Here is a 21551-nt window from a genome sequence, read left to right as displayed (position 1 = left end):
CCCTGGGAAAGGTGTGGCCTCTCAAGGTGCTGCTGTTCCCTGAGGTCCTGTGCACAGAGGTTGAGCCCCAGCTGGGACTGTCCTTGCTCAGAACCACAACTTCCTGAGCCTCATTTATCACCCAGAGTCCAGCTGTGATGCTGTGATTTGTAACACCAAGTTCCTATCTGTTCTAGGGCCCCATTCCGGGCACACAGCTCCTAAAACCTGGGGGGGGGGGGTTTCCTAAGTGCTGAGAGCCAGCAAGGTGTTTTGTTATGTTAACGAGGCAACTACAGGGAAGCCTCTAGGCTACCTAAGGATGCAGCTGGTTGCCAGGGGAACCAACCCTGGGATTAGAGGGTCAGTCCCATCCCCTGACCTCCCAGGAGGGGAGAGGGGCTACAGGTTGACTCCATCGCCAATGGCCAATGATTTAATCATCACGCCTGTGTAATGAAGCCTCCGTAAAACCCCCAAAAGGACAGGTTTGGAGAGCTTCTGGGTTGGTGAATACGTGGAGATTTGGGAGTGGCCCTCGCTCAGAGAGACCATGGAAGCCCTCGCCCCTTCCCCACACCTTACCCTGTGAGCCTCCTACAGCTGGCTGTTCCCGAGTTACAACCCTTTAAAATAACCCAGTGATCTGGTGAGTAAAACGTTTCTCTGAGTCCTGTGGGCCGTTCGCACAAATTAATTGAACCTGAGGAGGGGGTCGTGGGACCCTCCAATCTGTAGCCAGTCGCTCAGAAGCACAGGTGACAACCTGGACTTGCAACTGGCATCTAAAGTGGGAGGAGGGGTCCGTCTTGTGGGACTGAGCCCCCGACCTGGGGGATCTGTCCCCCAGTTGATGGTGTCAGAGCTGGGTTACACTGTAGGACACTCAGTGTCTGCTGAGAATTGCAGAGCTGCTTGGTAGTGTGGAAAGCACACACGGAAAATAAAGGCAGGCTTTTATGCAAATAAAATTTGACAAAAACTGCAGCTCAGGAGTCAGCCCTGGACCCGCTGTGCGGTCTGGGTGGAGAGGATGTAGGAAGGCCTCACCCGCAGCAGAAGACGGTGCCAGGATTGGGCCCCCATGAACCTTTGGGGCAGCAGCCTCTGGGGCTTCATAAAGGATGTGCCCCTGCTGAGACCCAGCTGTGAAGGCGGCAGGGCCTGTTCCCGGAGCTGTCATCTCCCCACTGTCATCTCCCCCCTCCTTGCACCCCGCTTCACTGCCGCCCGACAGGCCGACTCCCCCACCCGGACACCCCATCCCCCCAAACCAGAGGGCCCGTGAGAGCTGCCTGTGGGCGCCAACGTCCCTGCCACACAAGGCACTGAGTCCCAGAGACGGGGACACCTGCCATGGGGGAGGGTGAGGGCCGCGGAAAACGTAAGAACCTGGGTGCTGGAGTGGGCGTGACAGCCAGGTCAGAGTGAGCCCACCCCCGAGGGGCCAGCCTTCCCACTTTCTCTCAAAGCACAAGAGCACAGGGTTTCCTTTGTGGAGGTCACGTGTGCCCCTTGTGGTCCACCGTGATGGCCTGAGCCACCTGTACTGATGTGGAAATGGCCACGCCGGCAGTCAGTGCCATGGAAAGCTTCCGTGTGCCGGGCATGGTGCTAAGTGTTTATACAAATGCTCTCAGTTTACCCTCACGGAAAGGTGCAATCATCATCCACCCTTGACAGAAGAGGATCCTGAGGTCAGAGGGGTCCCCTGACCCAGGCTCAGACCAGGCCTGAAGCTTGGGCACACAGAGACTCAGCCAGTGACCCACCACGCCCAGTTCTGCATCGGTGAAAGAGTACGTACAATGAGCACCATATCCTCACCTCTGAGATTCAGCAACGGCTCACGTGCTGCCACGTTCACTCGCTCTCTGGCCATTCGGCTGTACAGAGAGCACCTCTGTGCTAAATGTCTGGAAGACCTCACAGACCTCTGCCCTGGAAGCCTCAGTGTGCGCGATACCCGATGTCCGCAAGGCCGTGCTCCCCACAACCCTCCTCGTTCACATTCGAGTTTCCACGACTGCCCCAGAAATGAGCTAATGCACCTGTCAACAGGACGCTGAAAATACTGATGAGCCGTCTGCTATACTCACCTCAGGTTCATCTTCAATGTTATCATGTTTCCGGGTTGAAGAAATATAAGCAACTAGTGAAGAGAGGAAGAAAAAAGGGGTGTTACAGGCGTTGTCAGGGACGTGGCCTGAGACCCCCACGGCCCTTGCCCCTCTGTGGAGACACAGTGGCCCAGGCCAGGCCGCCAGGCCAGCCGGTGCTCAGGGTGAAGGCCTGGCGCAGCCACTTCCGACTCAACTAGAGACTTAAGAAAATGCAGCTTCCTGGGCCCCACCCAGACCTGCTGACTCTGAACTTCTGGGGCTGGGAACCTGCCTTTGTGACAAGCTTCCCTAGTGATTCTTCTGGAAGTGACGGATCATAGGATTTTGGTGTCTAGCCTTCCAGTCTCTGTTCTTACGGTATGTAGATGGGGGGCTGGCTGGATGGGTACTTGTTAAGGGTCTCCTTTACATGAGGTGCTGTGCTAAGGGTTTTATGCTCCGTGGCCTCCTGTCATCCCAGGGGATGGAGCTCATATTTATCAAACGAGGGCTAGGGCCCTTGCACACCCTTGTAACAGCCCACAGAACTGCAGCAGCTCAGAGCTGGGCCATCAGTCCAACTGGTACTCAAAATCACTTTCCGAATGCTTCTTAGCATTAAAAAAAAGTCTCTCCCCAACCAAAAAAAAAAAAAGAAAGAAAGAAAGAAAGAAGAAAAAAAATCCACTAAAACTCAAGAACTACACAGCAGCCTGCCGTGCGCACAGCAGGCCCTTCCACAGAGATGGGTATCCACGGTGGCCGCTGCACTACGTGCCTCTTAGAACGTCCGAAGTCGGCACAGAGGGCAACCCCGCCCCGGGCTCCCCAGGCGGCAGCACACAGAGACGTGGGCGCCCAGGGAAGGCCACCCGCCCACCTCTGACCCGGATGAGGGGGGGCCCTGAGAGCCCTCCCCGGTCCCGCGGCGAGCACGGGGCATGCTCCCAGGTACTGGCCCCTGGCGAGAGGAGAGGATCTAAAAGGATGCCCGGGGGGAAGGGGAGGCGGGCGGGTGTTCCCGGGGGGGCGGGGCGAGCAGCCCCTACTTCCATCCGTCTCCTCGGAAGGAAGGTCCACGTTGTCACTCTTGTCGTCCACTGCAGGCTCCTGGGAAGGCATGACAGAATCCTGCAGAGAGACGGCAACACAGTGACCCGGCGGGCACCACGACGGAGCTTCTGGAGACTTGTAAGTCACCTGTTGTGTAACACACACTGTAACACACGTCATGACACGTATCATTCAACTGTTACATCATCGCACTGAACACGGGAAGAGGAGCACTGAGGTCACCTGTGAGTCCACAGGCCGAGGTGACCGCTCAGCCCCTCGGGCCGCGACCTTCCCGGCAGGTGCTTTAGAAAGCGCGTGTATTTACACGCTGACGCTGACTCCTCTCTCCCGCCCCCAGCCCCCATCTCGCGTCGCCTGCAGTCGGGCCCCAGCTCCGGGGTCCACGGCTGACGTCACAATCCAGGAGGCTCGCTACTGGTGGACCCTGCAGCCCCCAAGAGTGCCGGGGGCTCCCGGGGCTCAGGAAGAGGGCCCGACCCGGACCGCTGGCCTGGGCCGTCACTCTGCAGCCCACGGGAGCCCCCTCCTCTCTCTCGCGGGTGGCAGGGATGGTGTCAGGGCCCCCCCACCTGGACAGAAGGAGGCCGAGGGTCCCTGGGGCAGTGTGGACACCCCCCAGGCTGTACCCGGCCCCCACTCACCATATGCCTGTTGCAGGTCAGCGGGACAAGGACGTGGCAGCGCTTATGGACCAGCAGTTTGCAGTTGATGCACCTGTAGCCCTGCCTGGCAAGGCCCCATATCCTTTCACTGCACTGGCCGCAGTACGCTCTCTGCACGGGACGAGAACAGCCGCTGTCAGCCGGGCCCGGTGCGCCCGGGGGCCCCTCCACGCCGCGCGGACATGCTGCACCGTCACGACGCGCAGCTGGGGTGGGAGGTGGCCCTGTCGCCTCGTCACCCCCGGCACCAGGCCCCCGCCCAGGCTCCGCAGCTCCGTCCCAAGGTTGGGGTAACCGAGGCCCCAAGGAGGGCACTGGGGCTCTGCTCCTTGTGAAGGAAAAGGGGAGGCCCCAGCAGGCAGGGTTGATGAGACCCCTCCACGGGCAGCGCCCCCCCCCTGCTTGCAGGGACTGGACTGCAGGGCCTGGAGTGGGAGTCGTAGCTCCTACCAGGCTGCGCTCAGAACAGCCGAGGGGCCCCTTGTGGGCGGAGTGACCCAGGTGAGAAGCGGGTGGGAGAGCCGGCTGCCTGACCCTCGTCCAAACACCCACCTACACGACGACCACAGAAGCGACCCTGCCTGGCATCTGGACGTGTCAGGATTCTGAGCTGCTCTGGGGCTCCATGCAATTATCTTGGTATTTTTCTCAGCGTTTTAAAAGATTTTAAGTGGTCAATCTTTATTCTTCTTGGTTCTAAACACTTGAAATTCATGATCATTTCTGGCTTGTTTGGAGAAGTTTTTGTAATTTTGGAATGTCACAAAATGCGTGGAGGTGAGCGTGTCCAGAAGTCTGGTCACCCGCCCACCACTCGGCGTCCAAAGTCATCTTCGCAGTTACGTGGTGTCCGCACGTCAACAGGTTCCCCATTTAGTTTTTTTCCAGCCGTAACTCGTTTTCGTGTTTTACCCTCTTTTGCCTTTTTTTTTTTTTTTTTTAAACAAATTTCTTTCTTTTGAGAGAGTCTCAAATCACTCCTGGAGAACAGAAAGGATACACAGTACCAGCCGCGCAATGGAGCTCATTTAGGAAACAGAGCGAACCCTCACGAGGTGTGGGCCTGAGGTGCAGGACGGGCTGCTGGCGGCCAGCGGGCACCGAGAAGCCGATCTCCCACCAGGATGGAGCCCCCTCCCCATACACAGAGCGCGTACATCTCAGTCACGGCCATGTGGTCAGCACCTGGCACAGTGCCCAGCACACAGTGGGTGCCCAATAAAGGTTTGCTGAAGACAAGTCCACACGCGTGCGCCCGTGCGCCCCACTGCTTTCAACTTCGGTAAAAGGAAAGAGAAGGATGTACCCAAGTCCCCCACATTGCTGGAACCGTCCCTCCCACAAGGAGGCCAACACGGGCTGTGGGACTCCCTCTGGGAACGGCCTGAGATGCAGTGGACGGCAGCAAGGGCCAGACAGAGGGCTGGACAGAGGGCCACCCCCCCAGACCTCTGACTCGGGCCAATCCAGTTTAACGCCGGCCTTGGCATCTCCGCCCGAGGAGGGTGAGTGCTGGTGAGTAAACTCGGGGTGCAGGGAAAGGGCGTCATCTCTGAGGACCGCTCAGCATTCATGGAACCATTACAAAAATTCACGTCTTTTTATACAATGTGCTAAATGTGTTTAGCTTTCTCCCGAACACCATTTAACAATGCTTGGATCATATTTAGGGGCAAACCCACAGCCACCTGGTATCTTCACGAATTAACGAAGATCCCTTTTCCTACAGAGCCACCCTCACCAGGGCCCAGGCCAGGACAACGGGTGATCAAGGGCAGCGTGAGTGTGCCAGGTTCCAGCACCCGTCAGTCGCATCGAGGCCACGTGCAGACATCTCCCCAGAAGAGGCAGCCACGAGGCTCTTTTTTTTTTTAATAATTATTTTTTGTTAATAGGCAAGCCCTGCTTTGGCCTGCTTGTGAGGCTTGGAATTCTTTTTTTTTTTTTTTTTAAAGAGAGCGGTTGCTTGAGGATAAACAGCTAGTTTTTTTTTTTAATTAATTAATTAATTAATCAATTTATGGCTGTGTTGGGTCTTCGTTTCTGTGCGAGGGCTTTCTCTAGTTGTGGCAAGCGGGGGCCATTCTTCATCGCGGTGCGCGGGCCTCTCACTGTCGCGGCCTCTCTTGTTGCGGAGCACAGGCCCCAGACGCGCAGGCTCAGTAACTGTGGCTCACGGGCCCAGCTGTTCCGCGGCATGTGGGATCTTCCCAGACCAGGGCTCGAACCCGTGTCCCCTGCATTGGCAGGCAGATTCTCAACCACTGCGCCACCAGGGAAGCCCCACAAGGCTCTTTATTTCAAAACTAGATTTGAATTATCAACATTTCAAGAAATGTGCCACTAAATAATAAAACTTAGGGAATTCCCTGGCGGTCCAGTGGTTAGGACGTGGCGCTTTCACTGCCATGGCCTGGGTTCAATCCCTGGTTGGGGAACGAAGATCCCGCAAGCTGTGGCCAAAAAATAATAATAATAAATAAAACTTAAAACCCAAGCTTCGGGCTTCCCTGGTGGCACAGTGGTTGAGAATCTGCCTGTCAATGCAGGGGACACGGGTTCGAGCCCTGGTCTGGGAAGATCCCACATGCCGCGGAACAGCTGGGCCCGTGAGCCACAACTACTGAGCCTGCGCGTCTGGAGCCTGTGCTCCGCAACAAGGGAGGCCGCGACAGTGAGAGGCCCGCGCACCGCGATGAAGAGTGGCCCCCGCTTGCCGCAACTAGAGAAAGCCCGCACACAGAAACGAAGACCCAACACAGCCATAAATAAATAAATAAATACTTAAAAAAACCCCCAAGCTTCATTTCTCAGAAAAATCACGTGACTTAATAGATTAATGGGTGCAAATATTTTTAAGTCTCTTACGTGCTGCCAAAGTGGTTCGTTGCTCATGTTTTCAGTCACTGACGTCTGGGGCTGCTTTCACACGGCAACAGTAACAGCAGAGTTAGGGTCCGGCAGTTGTGACAGAGACCGCATGGGCCACAAAGCCTGAAATACCTACTCTCTGCCCCTGGGAGGGGATGCTTGCTCAGCCCCATTCCAGCTGCTCAGACCACAGCCCTGGGGCTGAGGACCTCAGTGCTCCCGCTGTGGGCTGGACGCCGCCCCCGCCCCACCGTGAGTCCCCAGCTGAGCCTTCCTCTCTGCTCGAGAAGCTCAGTTGTGCCCAGTGCAGAGAAAGCTCCAGGCAGGGAGCTTGGGCCAGTGAGGCCGACAGCCCTCGCTTCCATCCTTGGGTCAACAGCAAAGAAGGAGAGCAGTGACCTCCTTTGTGGGCTTGTCCCTGTGAGTCTGGCTGATCCCGCAGAGCCAGGCGTGTAGCTCCCGAGACACGTGGGGTGACCTCGCAGCCCCGCAGTTAACACTGGTGGATGGTGCGGCCTCAGACGTGGAGCCCAAGGACCCTGGTGGGAACTGTGCCTGGTGACAAACGGCGACACGCCCGCCTCCCCATCTGTGAATGGCGGGGCTGGTTAAGAGTTGTCGGGGGTCTCGGGGTCGGCTCCCTCCTTGGCCTCCTGGTGTTTGTGAAAAGCTGCTTGGCGCTCGAGGAGAGCGGGTGGGGACGGGGCTGGAGTGGGTACCCCCCCCACCGCCGAGTTCCCCTCCTCCTTGAGGAGGAGAAGCCTTTGCCCACAGATTCTGGGGAGGGGGCGGCAGGAGGAGTGCCAGGCGCTGCACCCTGCCATCAGAGAAATGGGTTTTCCTCCGAGAACCTGCAGGGAGGGAGAGGCCAGGCCCCTCCGGGCGGCCTTGCTGGGTGGGTGGGCTTCGTCGTGGGCCTGTGAGTCAACCTGTCATGAAGGGAACGAGCAGTTCTCTGATGTCCTGAAGGGTGGCCCATCCCGTCTGCCTGAGACCCTCTCTGGCAGAACCAAGCCGGTGCCCAGATGCACAGGAAGAGAAGCCACTGGCCGCAAGCTGGCTGGTCGTCCGTTTTTTAAATAAACACGGGAGGGTGGGCAGTGGGGGCCTCGCGTCACGGGGGCTGGACGTTTCCATTTCTCCAGGCTTCACCCGGTCCGTCTGGGTGGTTCACCGGAAAGTCTCACGTCCACACCCGTCGGCCAGGCCCATCACTCCTGCACCGCAGGCCCTCTGCCCCCACTCGGCGATGCTCGACCTCCCCACGGCATCCGATGTCCCAAGGACCCCGTGCCCTCCCAACGTCGCCAAGGCTCCCAAAGCCCTTCTCATTCCCAACAGACATGCCATATCCCTTCTTTACACCCAACATAGCACTCAGGGCTCCCCCGCTGACTCTCCCCCAATCACCCATTACAGTAAACAATAAACCACTGTGTCGTGTGCACCTCCTGTGTGCCAGGTGCGGGCACAACCTTCAGGGCAGAGTGCTGTGCCCGGCGGGAGGTGGCACACACGGGGCTGTGAGGGGCACGGAGAAGGTGCACCACGTGGGGGGGGGGCCGGTGGGCAGAGCGCTCAGCGCATGCGGGGGTCCCCAGGTCAGCAGGCGCTTGGCTGCTGTACTGGACTCCGTGGTGTCCCCCCCCAGACTCAGGTCCACCCAGAACCTTAAGTGGAAAAAGTATCTTTGTAGGTGCAGTTAGTTAAGTTAAAATGAGGTCAGACTGGGTCCTAACACCATGACGGGTGTCCTTGGGGAGCAGAGACAGAGAGCAGGCGGCAGAGGCTGGAGGGCTGTGCTCCCAGCCCAGGAGCTCCGAGGACCGCCAGCAACCCCAGAAGCTACACAGAGGCAAGCAGGACCCTCCTAGGGCAGCGGGAGGGGGAGCGGCCCCGCCCCACCTTGGTTTGGACTCCAGACTGTGAGAGAACGAACGGCGAAGCACCCAGTTTGTGGTGCTTTGTGCCGGCAGCCCCGGGGCACGTGGTCGCTGGCCGTGGGGGCACCTGCAGATGCCCGCCAGCAACGGGACGGCTACACAGCCACGCGAACCCCGTGGTGTCTACAGGACACAGGGCAGCACGAGGAGAAACACCAGATGCTCAGCTAAAGCGCCTTCGGAGCGGGCCGGATGGCGGGGCCAGCGGGCCGGGGGCTGGAGGGCTGTCTCGGGCTCTGGGCTTCGCAGGACACCCTTGGGACCAACAGGGACACTGTGGGGTAACACACGCATCCTGGTTATGGGACAAATCTGCGTCCCTTCTGAATGCGCGCAGGCAGGTGGGACCATGGAGCCACAGCGCCTGGACAGGGGATCCCGTAGCAGGGACACACAGGCCGAGTTCATCAGAAAAGACCCGAGCTGGCACCTTCCCGGGCTCAGGGAGCCTCGTAAAGGGCTCGTTGTCACCCAGGGACAGCGGCTGTGAAAGTGGCTCACAGGCCTCGCCTGTGCGCAGAGCAGAGCCCGGCACCGCCTCTGGGGGGGCGGGGGGGCATCTCGGCGGCCTCGACAGCAACTCACCCTGTTAAAGCGCTTGGCTTGGAAGAGGTGGCCGTTGGCGCGGTACAGCTTCCGCCATCTTCTGGCTCCGCGGCGGTAGATGGATTCTGGAAAGAACAGCAGAAAGGGGTAAAGAAACGGCCTAGTGGCCCACGAGCCCAGCTCCGCCACGTGCGGTGCGGTGGGGACAGGCCGCCCGCCGAGCTGACACGCCTGCGTCCCCACAGCCACTCCTCACGCGATCCCGGGGTCGACCACCCCTCGGTGCCCCTGGATGTGCCGCGGGAGCTGCCCTCCGCAGAGGGTCAGGCTGTGACGACGTCGGGGCCTGTGTGTCCTCCCACGTGTTTCCTTTCCACCCCCTTCCCTCCGGGCATGAAAACCAGGCCCCTCTCCACACAGGGACAGGCTCCGACAGGCCGAGGGCCCCCTGGATGTGCACGCCCGACCGTCCTCAGAGGGACCCTGGCCGCCGGGGAGTCCACGGTCAGCCCGAGACGGGCGTCTGTCCAGCCAGCACGATCCCGTCTCCTCCGTCCCGGGCTCCCGTTTGAAGAGCAAATCTAGGGACAGAAGTAAAGCCAAACCAACCGGACACTTATGTTGAATTGAAAGTTACCAAAACCGTCGCTTTCACAACCTGCATTCAGTAATTCAAACTCCTGAGGAAGGAGGCCGCTCGTTAAAAACGCGGAGCTAAATGTATAAGCAGAACTGTTGGCTTTATTCTTCCTCAAAAACGTTTCCAACTTTGCTCCTTCAAAACACTTTGAAAGTATGTGAAAACAAAATACTCAGGATACAACGGGAAGCTTTGTGCTTTTACAAAGCTCCGTAGTGAAGGCGACTTTCATGAGAGTCAGGGAAGTGCCAGGAATATACTGACGTGGAAACTGCAACAGAATGTTTTTAAAACAAGCAAATTACCAGCTCTGGCTGGAACCTGCCGAAACCAGGTCACGGTGACTGCAAAACCGGCTTCTCTCCCGTTAAATGGGAGACGAAGTGGGAAACCGAGACGCCGACACCCAGACAGAACAGGGCCGGCCAGAGGTAGCCCTCCTCACCCCCCAGCCCATCCGCCCTGGGCTCCAAGGGGTCCCTGGTGATGCCCCAGGACTCCTGCCCGGATGACAGGGTGCGGCCCTCCTGGCCTGATTTGGGGGAAGCCTGGCCCCCGGCAGGTTCCCGCTAACGTCCACAGGCCTGACTGCCCCGCGTGTGGCGTACACACCCCCCGGCTGTCCCAGCGGACGGAGGAATATGGCACCGAGTGACACAGGGACACAGAGGGAGCTGGGCTCTCAGCCGGGGACGCAGTGGCACGAGACTCTGGCTCTTTCCTGTGCTCACACACGTGCCGTGTGAAAGCCTGAAAATGCAGCCCACCGGATACCCTTCAAATCTGAGCAAAGCCCCCCGAAATAAGAGACTCAAAGATGTCCTAGCAGAGGCCAAGGGGTATTAGGGAGCCCCCAGCAGGCCGGAAAGCTCAGCGAGGGGACAGGACGGAGCCCTGCACGACGGCCTGGGTGTGGAGCAGGACTGAGGGAAGCCGGGCGATGTCCCGCTGTCCACAGAGAGAAAAGCCGGGCGATGTCCCACTGTCCACAGAGAGAAAAGCCGGGCGATGTCCCGCTGTCCACAGAGAGAAAAGCCGGGCGATGTCCCGCTGTCCACAGAGAGAAAAGCCTGGACCCCAGCTGCTCTGTGTCCTCCCAGATCACACGGGGAAGCCCTACCCCCAGCCCCCACGTGACTGTATTTGGAGGTGGGGCCCCTAAGGAAGCGATGGAGGTTAGTGGTCATAGCGTAGGGCCCCTGATGGAATTAGCATCCTCACAAGAAGAGAAGGACACCCCCGAGCTCTGTCTCCAGGGCGGGAGGACACCGGAGAGGTGACGAGTGAGCCAAGTGTCCTCACCAGGCACCGACCCTGTTGGCACCTGGACCTCAGCCGTCCAGCCTCCAGACCCTGGGAAGTAAGCTCCCGTGGTCTCCGCCCCCATCCAGGGTATTGGGAGGGCAGCCCACGCAGACCGGACGCCTGCCTCACTCCACACACAAGCCGTCGCCTCAAAAGATAAAGACTTAAACACGAGAGGCAAAGCGGCAAATTTTAGAAGGAAATGTGGACAAGCTTAACAATCCAAGGGGGAGAAAAATTCTGAAAACACAAAAGCACCAGCCCAAAGAGGAGAGGAACACACCTGAGTACCGTGAGGGGAGGACGCACGTCCATCCAGAGGCCACCCGAGAGGCAGACAAGCCCCCGTCCCAATTATCAGCCGCACGCAAGAGACGGGTTAATGATTCAGGATGCGAGAGGCACTTCCACAAATCAGCGAGGAAAAAGCAACAGAAGCGTCAACAAAAGACAAGTCTCCGCGACGTCAAATACCGTCAAGGACCAGAGCAATTGGAGGTTGCCTGTCCTCCGAGACAGGGGCTAAACCGGGGCCAAAATTGATTGTCGAGAGGACGCGTGCTTCCCCGGGACCCAGCAATTGCACTGCTCCGAGACCAAGGCCCGAGGGACCTCACACGTGGGCTCGCAGCCGGCAAAGGGTGTTTGCGGACGCCCAGGCCCATCGGCAAGAGGACACGTGACCTGCGGGCGTGACTGTTCAGGAGGACCCGGCGGCCGTAACCTGACTTGAGCTATGCTCAGCAGCACAGACGCGTCTTCCAAAATCAAACCAAATAAAAAATCAATATAAAGTGACATACTGACGGCCACAAAGTGGGCTCTGTGAAATGATGCCCTTGTTATCACACTAAAAAATAAGCCAAACGGACAATGTGTTGTTTCAGGATGCGCAGTTATGAGATGAAATCCTTCTAGTAAGTGGAAGACCAGGGGCAGTGGGTCAGCGCTGGGCGGGTCGGCTGCTAAGGGCACGCGTGTCCACTCCATTGTATGCTGTGTAACACACGTTGAGTCCCATGCTCTTGAAGTGCCTCGACTGCTGCAGTAAACAATATACAATCAGAATTGTAAAAACACAGAGGGAGGGGCCAGAGGCAGCAACAACGACATGGTTATAAACTAGTTTCAGATTTTAATAGAAACACAGAGCTCTGAGTCTGCACAGAAAGGCCCCGGCCGCTGCATGCGATCCCGCCGCAGGGGCCCACATCCACTCCCCCACTGGCTTGCACCCTGACCAGCGGGGAGCAGCGCCTGTGGACATGCGCTTCACACCCAAGGCAGGACACGGACCAGCAGGGCTGCCTCAGGGAGCCACGGCACTGATGTGACCCTGCTCCCAGGCGACAGAAGCTGCAGATGTGCAAGTTAAGGGAGGGGAACCAGGGAGTAAGGTGGTGAGCAGGCAGGAGGGGGCCACATCCTCCAGGCGCCTCCCGACCACCAGCCCTCCTGGGGAAGGGGTCAGTGCGTGTCCTGTGCACACAGGACCGCCGTGCAATGTCGGACAGAGGTGTGACCGTGCTGTTGTCTTTAACTAGAGACTGAGCACGGTTTCAGGAGGTGCCTCTTGGCAAGGAGGGGAATGTGGTGGTTAATTTCATGTGTCAGCTGCGCTGGGCCACAGTGCCCAGATCTGTGGTCAAACATTATTCTGGATGTTTCTGTGAGGGTGTTTCCAGATGAAATGAACGTTTAAACCAATGGCCTCTGAGTGAAGCAGATTGCCCTCCATAATGAGGGTGGGCCTCGTCCGATCAGGCGAAGGCCTGAAGAGACCCAAAGGCTGACATCCCCCAGCGAGAGGAAGTCCTGCAGCAGATGGACTTTGGACCTGAACTTCGGCAGCGGCTCTTCCTGCTTCCAGCCTGCAGCCTCCGTGACCATGTGAACGAATCCCTTACAGTGAATACTCTCTCTACACACACGTCCTGTTTATTCTGCTTCTCTGGAGAACTGACTCACGTGGACTCTCAGGTGGTACTTTCCGTTACTCCCCACCCCAGGCAGAGACAGGAAGGTGCTGCCAGAGACCCTGGCAGGGCAGACCCCGGCTCCACACCCTGGCATCACTTCCGGCAGAGGCGGGGGAGCCCCTGTGGTGTCCAATCCACACCCATGTTGCCACCTGGAAAGCAGTGCCCAGGTGACTTACCAGGAACCACAAGGGACAGCAGGGCATCCTACATTTTTAAAAAAATATACACTTTTTGTTTTGAAGTAATTTCAGACGTACAGAAAGCTGCAAAGACAGTTCAGAGAGCTCCTGTATAACCTGCCTGCAGTTTCCCCTCGGTTAGCATTGCTCCGACACGGTGTGAAAAAGAAAAGGACACGTGTTCTCAGAGAACTTCTCAGGGAAGCAGAGTGCTTCCCGGGGCGGGCGCTCTGGGGATGACCCGCCCCACCGCCCGCTGCACCCACCGCGGGCCCTGCGTGTCCACCTTCCCATTCGGCTGATCTCAGCGGTACACGGTCCTGAAGCCCAGCCGGGTGGGCTGGCAAGGCCTCCATGGGAAGCGGGCCCTGGTGGGCGGCTCCAGCTGACCCCACAGCTACTCCACCCGGTATCCTGGTGGGTCAGGAGGCTCCATCTCGGTCACCAGGTCAAGGCCGACTTCGGAGCCAGAGTTGCTCGAAGTCAGAGCCTGCTGGGCGCCTGGAGGTGTCCGGTCGCCTCCATGGTGCCCGTGCTCTGGACACAGAGCGGGAACGACAGGGGGTCCTCGCGGCCCCGTCTGCTCGGCCGCCCCTGTACCTTCTCTCAGCCTGAACGACACCCTCAAAGAAGCTCTCTGCTTGCCTTTGGAATTCTATAATTAGGAACTTTAATGAGCTCGGTTTCTATGGCAATGGAGCATCTTGAGGGCTCTGACAAGGCGAAGAAAATACACTTTAAAAAGGGAGCTCAGAGCAACAGACCTTGAAACAAACCAGGCAGCCCCCAGATTTGGGGGGGAGCATGGTGGGGTGCTCCGAAGTTTCCGGGCAGATCACGATGCTATTGGAAGCCTCTCTGACTGTTTGCTGGACACGGACCCACCGCCCAGGTGACCAGCCCAGCACAACCCCCGGACAGCCCTGGAGCACCTCGAAACTGTGGCGGGAGCGCTCCGGCGACGGGGCATGCGGGTCAGCTGAACGCCTTCCTGGTGGTTCCGGGTTGGTGACCAGCCCGAGGCAAGGCCAGGGAGCTGGTGAGGGGCCCTCGTCCCTCGGGCCCGGGGTGGGGTCCTCAGCAGAGCGCGCGCGGCTGCCCCCAGGCCCGGCCCCCTCCGGGCGAGTGGCGTCCCCTGGGGTCCACGCCCAGGAGGGCGGGGCCCGTGTCCAGTGCGCAGCGCACTCGCTCTGGCCGCCCTGCCCTCACCGACCACACATTCCACCAAAAGGCTCCTACTGCAGGCTGCACGTGACCACCTAGAAACAGGAGTCTGGGGTTTACGCGGGACGCTGGCCTGGCCATGGGCCACGTATCTGGTGCTGCTGAGAAGCCTGGTGGCCGCACAGGCTGGGGGTCCCCAGGGAGGGTGGCCAGTGTGGACAAACAGTCCCAGGAAGCCCACGGAGCCACACAGCTCGCCTGCATTTCCCAGCGGCTGGTGTCACCCGACCGTGGATCCAGCGGCCCGCTGCTACGCACAACAGGTGGTCGCTGTGTCTCAGGAGGGACCGGGCGCTGCCCCCAGAGCCGTGTGACCCAGACCCATGTCCTCCTGCGCTCTGCAGGCCATGCTGGGGGCGGGGCAGCAGTGAGCAGGGCGCAGCTGGGCTGGGGGGGTCGCGCCCTCCAGGGCCCTCTCCCTCGTGGCTTCCTGCTCCTCGCTGATCTGTGTCCCAGCAGAAGACGGGACTTAGAGCCCGCTGCTCTGAGAGGCGGGTGAAGGGGCCTGAGGCTACAGACGCAACGGGTCTCAGAGCCACCCTGGCAGGAAGCCAGCCACGCAGGGACGGCGGCAGTTTGGTCCTGTCGGCGGGCCCGGCTCCCACAGAAGCCTGTCTTCCTCACGTGGTCCCGACGTGGCCCCCAAGCCTTGGCATCGCTGGCGCGGCGCTGACCTCATCTGGGTCTAAAGCAATCCAAGAAGGGCGACCCCAGGGATGTCATGGGTCCAGGGCCGTCACATGACTGAAACCACCCAATCAGGCTGCAGAGAGGGGCTTCCCTCCGAGGCCAGGTCGCCCCTCCCTGGGCAGTGGAGCAGGGACACGGGGCCCGGGCGTGGTTGGCTGCGTGGATGAGGTGGGGCCAGCCCCAGGGTATGGCCACGGGAAGACAGAGTGACCAGGGCCAGGTTCGGCTGGACCCACCCCACACTGCCACCTCTGGACACGTGCTGTGGGGATGTCCCTTGGGGGGACTGCCCATCAGCTGTGGCCACAGCTGTCTGGAGCACCTGCCAGCGCCGTGGCCCGGCAGCACCGGCGGGGCCTCCCGTGGACAGGAAGCTGGGGACCGGGGCCAGCATGCGGTTCGCTTCCCTGAGCCTCATGCGCGGTAGGGAGAAGAGGCGCGAGGGTCCCCCCATGTGACGCGCTGTGTGCAAAGCGGCGGGGCAGACACACGTCCCCTGGGGCTCGGCGACGCCTGCAGGAGTCCACCTGCCGGACACCCTCCCTGGTGGCCGAGAGGGACATCTGAGTCGTGCCCGTGAGGACACAGCGGCTGAAGGTCAGGACGCTGGGCTCCGTGGACAGGAGAGCGGCCACGGGAGCCATGGAGCAGCCGCGGGGGGTGGGGAGGAGAAAGGCACCCTGACCCAGCGCTGGAGCCCCGAGTGGTGGATTCACTCTCATAAAGGCTCTGAGGGACAGGGGGCAGCCCCGTGCAAGAGATCCAGCGAAGGACCAGGTTCCCGATTTTTGTAAAGAGAATGCTTAAGTAAAGAAAGGTCTTCTGCTTCCCAGGACAGGAGCTGTGAGGACCGGACGGCGTCCTCCGTGTACAGCAGGGGCCCGGCCAGCACCCAACACCGGGGTTCAGGGCGACCAAGCCATCCAGACCCGAGGGCCCATCCCTGTTGCCTCGGGCTGCTGTCACAGGGCCCCAGACGCCCCGTTAAGGAACAGACCTCGACGAGGCACAGGGGGTGCAAGGCCAGGGCCACACCATAGGGGTTCCCAGAAAGGGCAGGCCAACCCAGAGCTGTCCCTTTGTCACCAAACACCATCAGTCAAGAAACCCAACCCTAAGAGGTGTTTTGAGAGGGACGGGGGATATTGTAACAGTTCAACTTTCTCACAGCTTTTATCACAAAGATACACATTTGTCATGAAATGAGTTGAATTTTGATGAAATGTCTGACTGACGTTTTCAGAAAGATTCTCTGGAAAAACGTACACCAACTTGCAAGCGATCTGTTGCAAGTGGGTTCCGCTGAACCACCTCCCCTCCATGCAGACGTCTTCCTTTATGGACTCACTTCTTATAAACAGCACGAGTCCTGGGGCCGCTCAGAGCCCACCTGTGCCGCAGGGGCCCGCGTTCCCCCCAGGCCCGCTGCACCTGCGGCCCGGAGCACAGGGCCAGGCCCACGGGAGAAGACCTCGGGCCGGGAACACGGGCACCCCGAGTGTGCCGGGGGAAACGATGGGAGGGGACTGAGGACGCAGCCCCTCCGAAGACAGCCAGTGGCGGCTGGACCACAACAAGGACGGGCCGGTATCACGGCCAGACGTGCGGGTCAGAATGGGAGACGAGGCTGGTTCCCGGGAGGCCAAGCGGAGATCCAACTGCAGGTGAAAACTGGGGTTCAGGGCAGCCGAGACAAGCCAGCCCCAGGGGCCGCCTGGGTCCTCCTGGGACTCCACGACAGGCCCACAGACGGGCTGCAGCAGAGTCTGGGGGCTGGAGGGCCCGGGTTCTGGCGACGGCCTCTCCCAGCTCACTTGGCAGAGGGGCTCCCGGGGTCTCTTCTCCTGTGGCACAAGCACCCCTCCCCACGACCCCGTCTATTACCTCCCAAAGGGCCTCATCGCCACATACACCTGGGGTCGGGGCCTCCACACAGGAATTTGGGGGGCACGTTTGGTCCAAAACAATCTGCTCCTGGTCCCCCCAGATTCATGCCCCTCTCACACGCAAAACACACCCACTCCATCAACAGCCCCGAAGCCTTCACTCCTGCAGCAACACTGACGTCCAAAGTCTCATTGAAACATCATCTAGACCAGGGGGGTGACACTCAAGGGGCAATTTGTCCTCAAGAAAACCGCCCCCGGCCTGGGCCTGGGAAAGTTGTGTGTTTCCAAAATGCAATGTTGGGGGGCTTCCCTGGCGGTCCAGTGGTTAGGACTTGGCTCTCTCACTGCCGAGGGTGCAGGTTCAATCCCTGGTCGGGGAACTAAGATCCCGCAAGCCACATGGAGCGGCCAAAGACAAAAACAAAAACAAAAACGAAAACAAAATGCAATGTTGGGATAGGCATAGGATGGTCAGTCCCACTCCAAAAGGAGAAACAGAAAAGGAGCGAAAGCAACAGGTCCCCAGCAAGCCCCAAACGTGGCCAGACAAATTTGCCAGATCTTTAAGGCTCAAGAATAACCTCTTTGGTTTCATGTTCTGCCCTCCAGCCTCACTGGAGTGGTGGGGTGACCCCCGCTACGAGGCTCTCTCAAAGTCCCAGAGGAAAGGGGAATGTGGAGAAATGAACCAAAAATCCAGGCTGCCCTTCAAGGCATTTGCTGAGTCCTACGCTGCACAAGTCCAGGGCAAAAGGCCAAGAAATCAAGCAGAAAGCAGCTGCTAAAAGGTTAAAAAAAAAAAAAAAAAGCTCGGTGGAGATTTTTGGCTGACTCACAGTGCTGGGGAGACAAAAGCTGGAGACTGGGGTCCTGGTGACCCCCCCCCCCCGACTTTTCCAGCTGCAATTACTAAAAGATATTAAAGGAAAATGAGAAACAGACCAGCCTCAATGGAATCAAGGTGACTCACCCACACTCCATCTGCTGGGATAAAGTCAAATCCTTTCACGAGGAAAATAACATCACTCAGAGCTCCTACAGTTTTTCAAACACAGTATCTGATATTCAGTAAAAAGTTACCAGGAAGGCCAAGAAATAGGAGCATTTGACCAAACAGTCAATAAAAATGGACTCCCAGGAGATTCAGATATTCAGCATATATTGAAAAAGACAGGTAAAATGAGAGAATTTCACCTGTGAACTGGATCTATTAAAAAAGGAATCAAATTCTAAAAACCCGAGCATTTTAGAAATTCTCAAAGTGAGAATACAGTAATTGAAGTGAATAATTCAGGAGACAGATTTAAGAGCAGGGTAGACAAAATAAGAGATAGTAGCAGAAAAGGTCCAGATTGCAACACAGTGGGCGGAAAACCAGGATGGAAGGAAGTGCAGAAAAGAGCAAGAGGGCATATGGGACATGGTGAAAAGACATGGATGTGGAGCCTGGGGGACGAAGGGACAGGGGACGGGCACCACCTGAAAGGACACGGCTGATATATTACAGCGGAGACAAAAGACACTGTGCCCCAGATCCGAAAAACTCTACAAACCTCAGGATAAATGCAATATTCCCCCTCTTTTGCAAGGCTGCTAAAACAGAAGAACAAAGACCATTTTTAAGGCAGCCAGAGAAGAAAGAGAAGCATCCAAGGGAATAACGGGGGGACAGGCGAGTCTCCAAGAGAAACGGCTGAGGCCAGATGACGCAGCAGACGTGCTGGGAGAGCATCACTGCCCACCTGGGCCCCACACCCAGAGAAAATGGCCTCAGAAACGAAGGCAACAGAAAGATGTGTGCGCAGAAACAAAAACCGATTAGTTGTCAGCAAACCTCTGCTAGAAGAAATACTAAAGGGAGTTTTTCGGGAAGGAAGATGGTCTCGGACGTAAGCACAATGCTGCAGGAAGAAATGTGTGCGTCGGAAGGGGAATCTGAATGAACACTATTTAAAACAACACTAACAATGATTGTGGAGTTTAAAATATAAGTAAAATTTACACACATGACAACAATAGCATAAAAATTGATAAGGGGATAAATAAGACTAAAGCGTAGTAAGGTTCTTGCATTACCCGGAAATAGTAAAAGTAGTAACTTAAGGTGCATTCCAACAATGTTTCTTAAAATTCCTAAGGTAGCCAGAATATTTTTTATTTTATTTTATTTATTATTATTTTTTTTAAAAAATAATTTATTTATTATTTATTTTTGGCTGTGTTGGGTCTTTGTTGCTGCGCGGGCTTTCTCTAGTTGCGGGGAGCGGGGGCTACTCTTCATTGCGGTGTGCGGGCTTCTTGTTGCGGTGGCTTCTCTTGTTGTGGAGCACGGGCTCTAGGCACACGGGCTTCAGTAGTTGTGGCACACGGGCTTAGTTGCTCCGTGGCATGTGGGATCTTCCTCGACCAGGGCTCGAACCCGTGTCGCCTGCATTGGCAGGCGGATTCTTAACCACTGCGCCACCAGGGAAGTCCCTATTATTTTTTAAAATATTTATTTATTTATTTTATTTTTGGCTGTGTCGGGTCTTAGTTGCGCACGCAGGATCCTCCACTGCGGCGTGCAGGCTCCTTGCTGCAGTGTGCAGGCTTCTCTCTAGTTGTGGCACGCAGGCTCCAAAGCGTGTGGGCTCTGTAGCTGTGGCACGTGGCCTCTCTAGTTGTGGCCTGCATGCTCAGTAGTTGCGGCACACAGGCTTAGTTGCCCCATGGCATGTGGGATCTTAGTTCCCCAACCAGGGCTCGAACCCGTGTCCCCGGCATTGGAAGGCGGAGTCTCAACCACTGGACCACCAGGGAAGTCCCGCTAGAATTTTTTTTTTTTTGGGTGCATTGGGTCTTCATTGCTGCACGCAGGCTTTCTCTAGTTTTGGCGAGCAGGGGCTTCCCTTTGTTGTGGTGTGCGGGCTTCTCATTGTCGTGGCCTCTCTTGTTGCAGAGCACGGGCTCTAGGTGCACGGGCTTCAGTAGCTGCAGCACACGGGCTCAGCAGTTGTGGCTCACAGGCTCTTGAGCGCAGGCTCAGTAGTTGTGACACACGGGCTTAGTTACTCTGCAGCATGTGGGATCTTCCCGGACCAGGGCTCAAACCCGTGTCCCCTGTATTGGCAGGCAGATTCTTAACCACTGTGCCACCAGGGAAGTCCCTAGAATATTTTTTTAAATATATTTTTTAAAAGTATTACTTAACAAAGCTAATAAAAGGCGGAGTGGGGTGATAGAAAAATAACACTTGATTAAACCAAAAGAAGGCAGGAAAGGAAGGCCAAAAGAAAGAACACATAGGTCAATTACAAAATAAATAGTAAGATGATTGATTTAAACTGTAACTTATCAGTATGACATTAAATGTAAATGAACTAAATGCTTCAGTAAAAGACATGGATTTCACACTAGGTCAAAAACAACAACTAACTTCTGCTTATAAGAGCTGTTTCCAAAATATGATACAGAAAAGTTGAGAGTATAAAGATGGAAAAAATATACCACATAAACACTAAGATTCCCCCATTCCCCCCCAACACACAGAGACATAGTTATACTAACGTCAGACAAAGGAGACATAAATGCTAATAATATTTTTCATCTAAAAGAGCAACATTTCACGATGATAAGTGTCAATTCAAAAGGAAGATATAATGATCCTAAATCTGTATGCACCTAATATAGCACAAAACACATGAAGGAAAACAAAAGGAAGAAGTCAAATTTCCAATAATTTAATACCTATAGATATTAAAGATATTTTAAAGGATAATAAAGATATGTACTATGTCAATAAGTATGATTTAGACTTTAAAATATCCTTAAAAACACAACTTACTAAAGGTGACAAAAGAAGAAATACAAAATCTGAATAGTTAATTTGTATTTTAAAAATTAAACCTAGAATTTAAAATGTTCCCACAAGGAAAACTCCAGGCTCGTGGAGCTTTGCTATAAATTCTTCCAAATAATTAATTTAGAAATAACATCAATTTTAATGTAAATCTTCCCAAGAATTAAAAAAAAGCTCAGGGACTTCCCTGGTGGTTCAGTGGTTAAGAATCTGCCTTCCAATGCACGGGGTCCAGGTTTGATCGTGGTCGGGGAACTAGATCCACATGCATGGCGCAACTAAGAGTTCGCATGCTGCAACGAAGAGACCGTGAGCTGCCACTAAGACCTGGCACAGCCAAAATAAATAAAATAGATACATAAATATTTTTTTAAAAAGCTCAATTAATTTTTTAAGGGCAATATACCTCCATGTTTAACTCTGACATTACAAAAAAAGAAAATTATAGGTCAATTTCTCTCATAAACATAGTTGCAAAAATACCAAACAAATATTTGCAAACTGAATCCAGCAAAATATAGAAAGGATAACACATTATAGCCAAACAGGGTGAACTAAGTGAATGCAAGGTTGGTTTAACATTCAAAGCCAAATAATGTAATTCACTTTATTAACAGAATAAAA

General features: G+C 56.2%; 1 protein-coding gene across 1 annotated transcript in view; it reads right to left on the bottom strand.

The window, feature by feature from the left end:
* Positions 1–21551, bottom strand: part of PRKCZ (protein kinase C zeta) — a 97695-nt gene that overhangs the window by 22580 nt on the left and 53564 nt on the right. The window contains exons 5-8 of the mRNA XM_068537690.1: positions 9220–9305; positions 3800–3931; positions 3131–3212; positions 2079–2131 (exon numbers count right to left, since the gene is read on the bottom strand). Of these exons, the coding sequence (XP_068393791.1) occupies positions 2079–2131; positions 3131–3212; positions 3800–3931; positions 9220–9305 (353 nt within the window). The remainder of the gene's footprint in view (positions 1–2078; positions 2132–3130; positions 3213–3799; positions 3932–9219; positions 9306–21551) is intronic.

Source organism: Eschrichtius robustus, chromosome 3 (assembly GCF_028021215.1).
Source record: "Eschrichtius robustus isolate mEscRob2 chromosome 3, mEscRob2.pri, whole genome shotgun sequence".
Taxonomy (NCBI): Eukaryota; Metazoa; Chordata; class Mammalia; order Artiodactyla; family Eschrichtiidae; genus Eschrichtius; species Eschrichtius robustus.
This window is presented reverse-complemented; position numbering and strand designations above follow the sequence as displayed.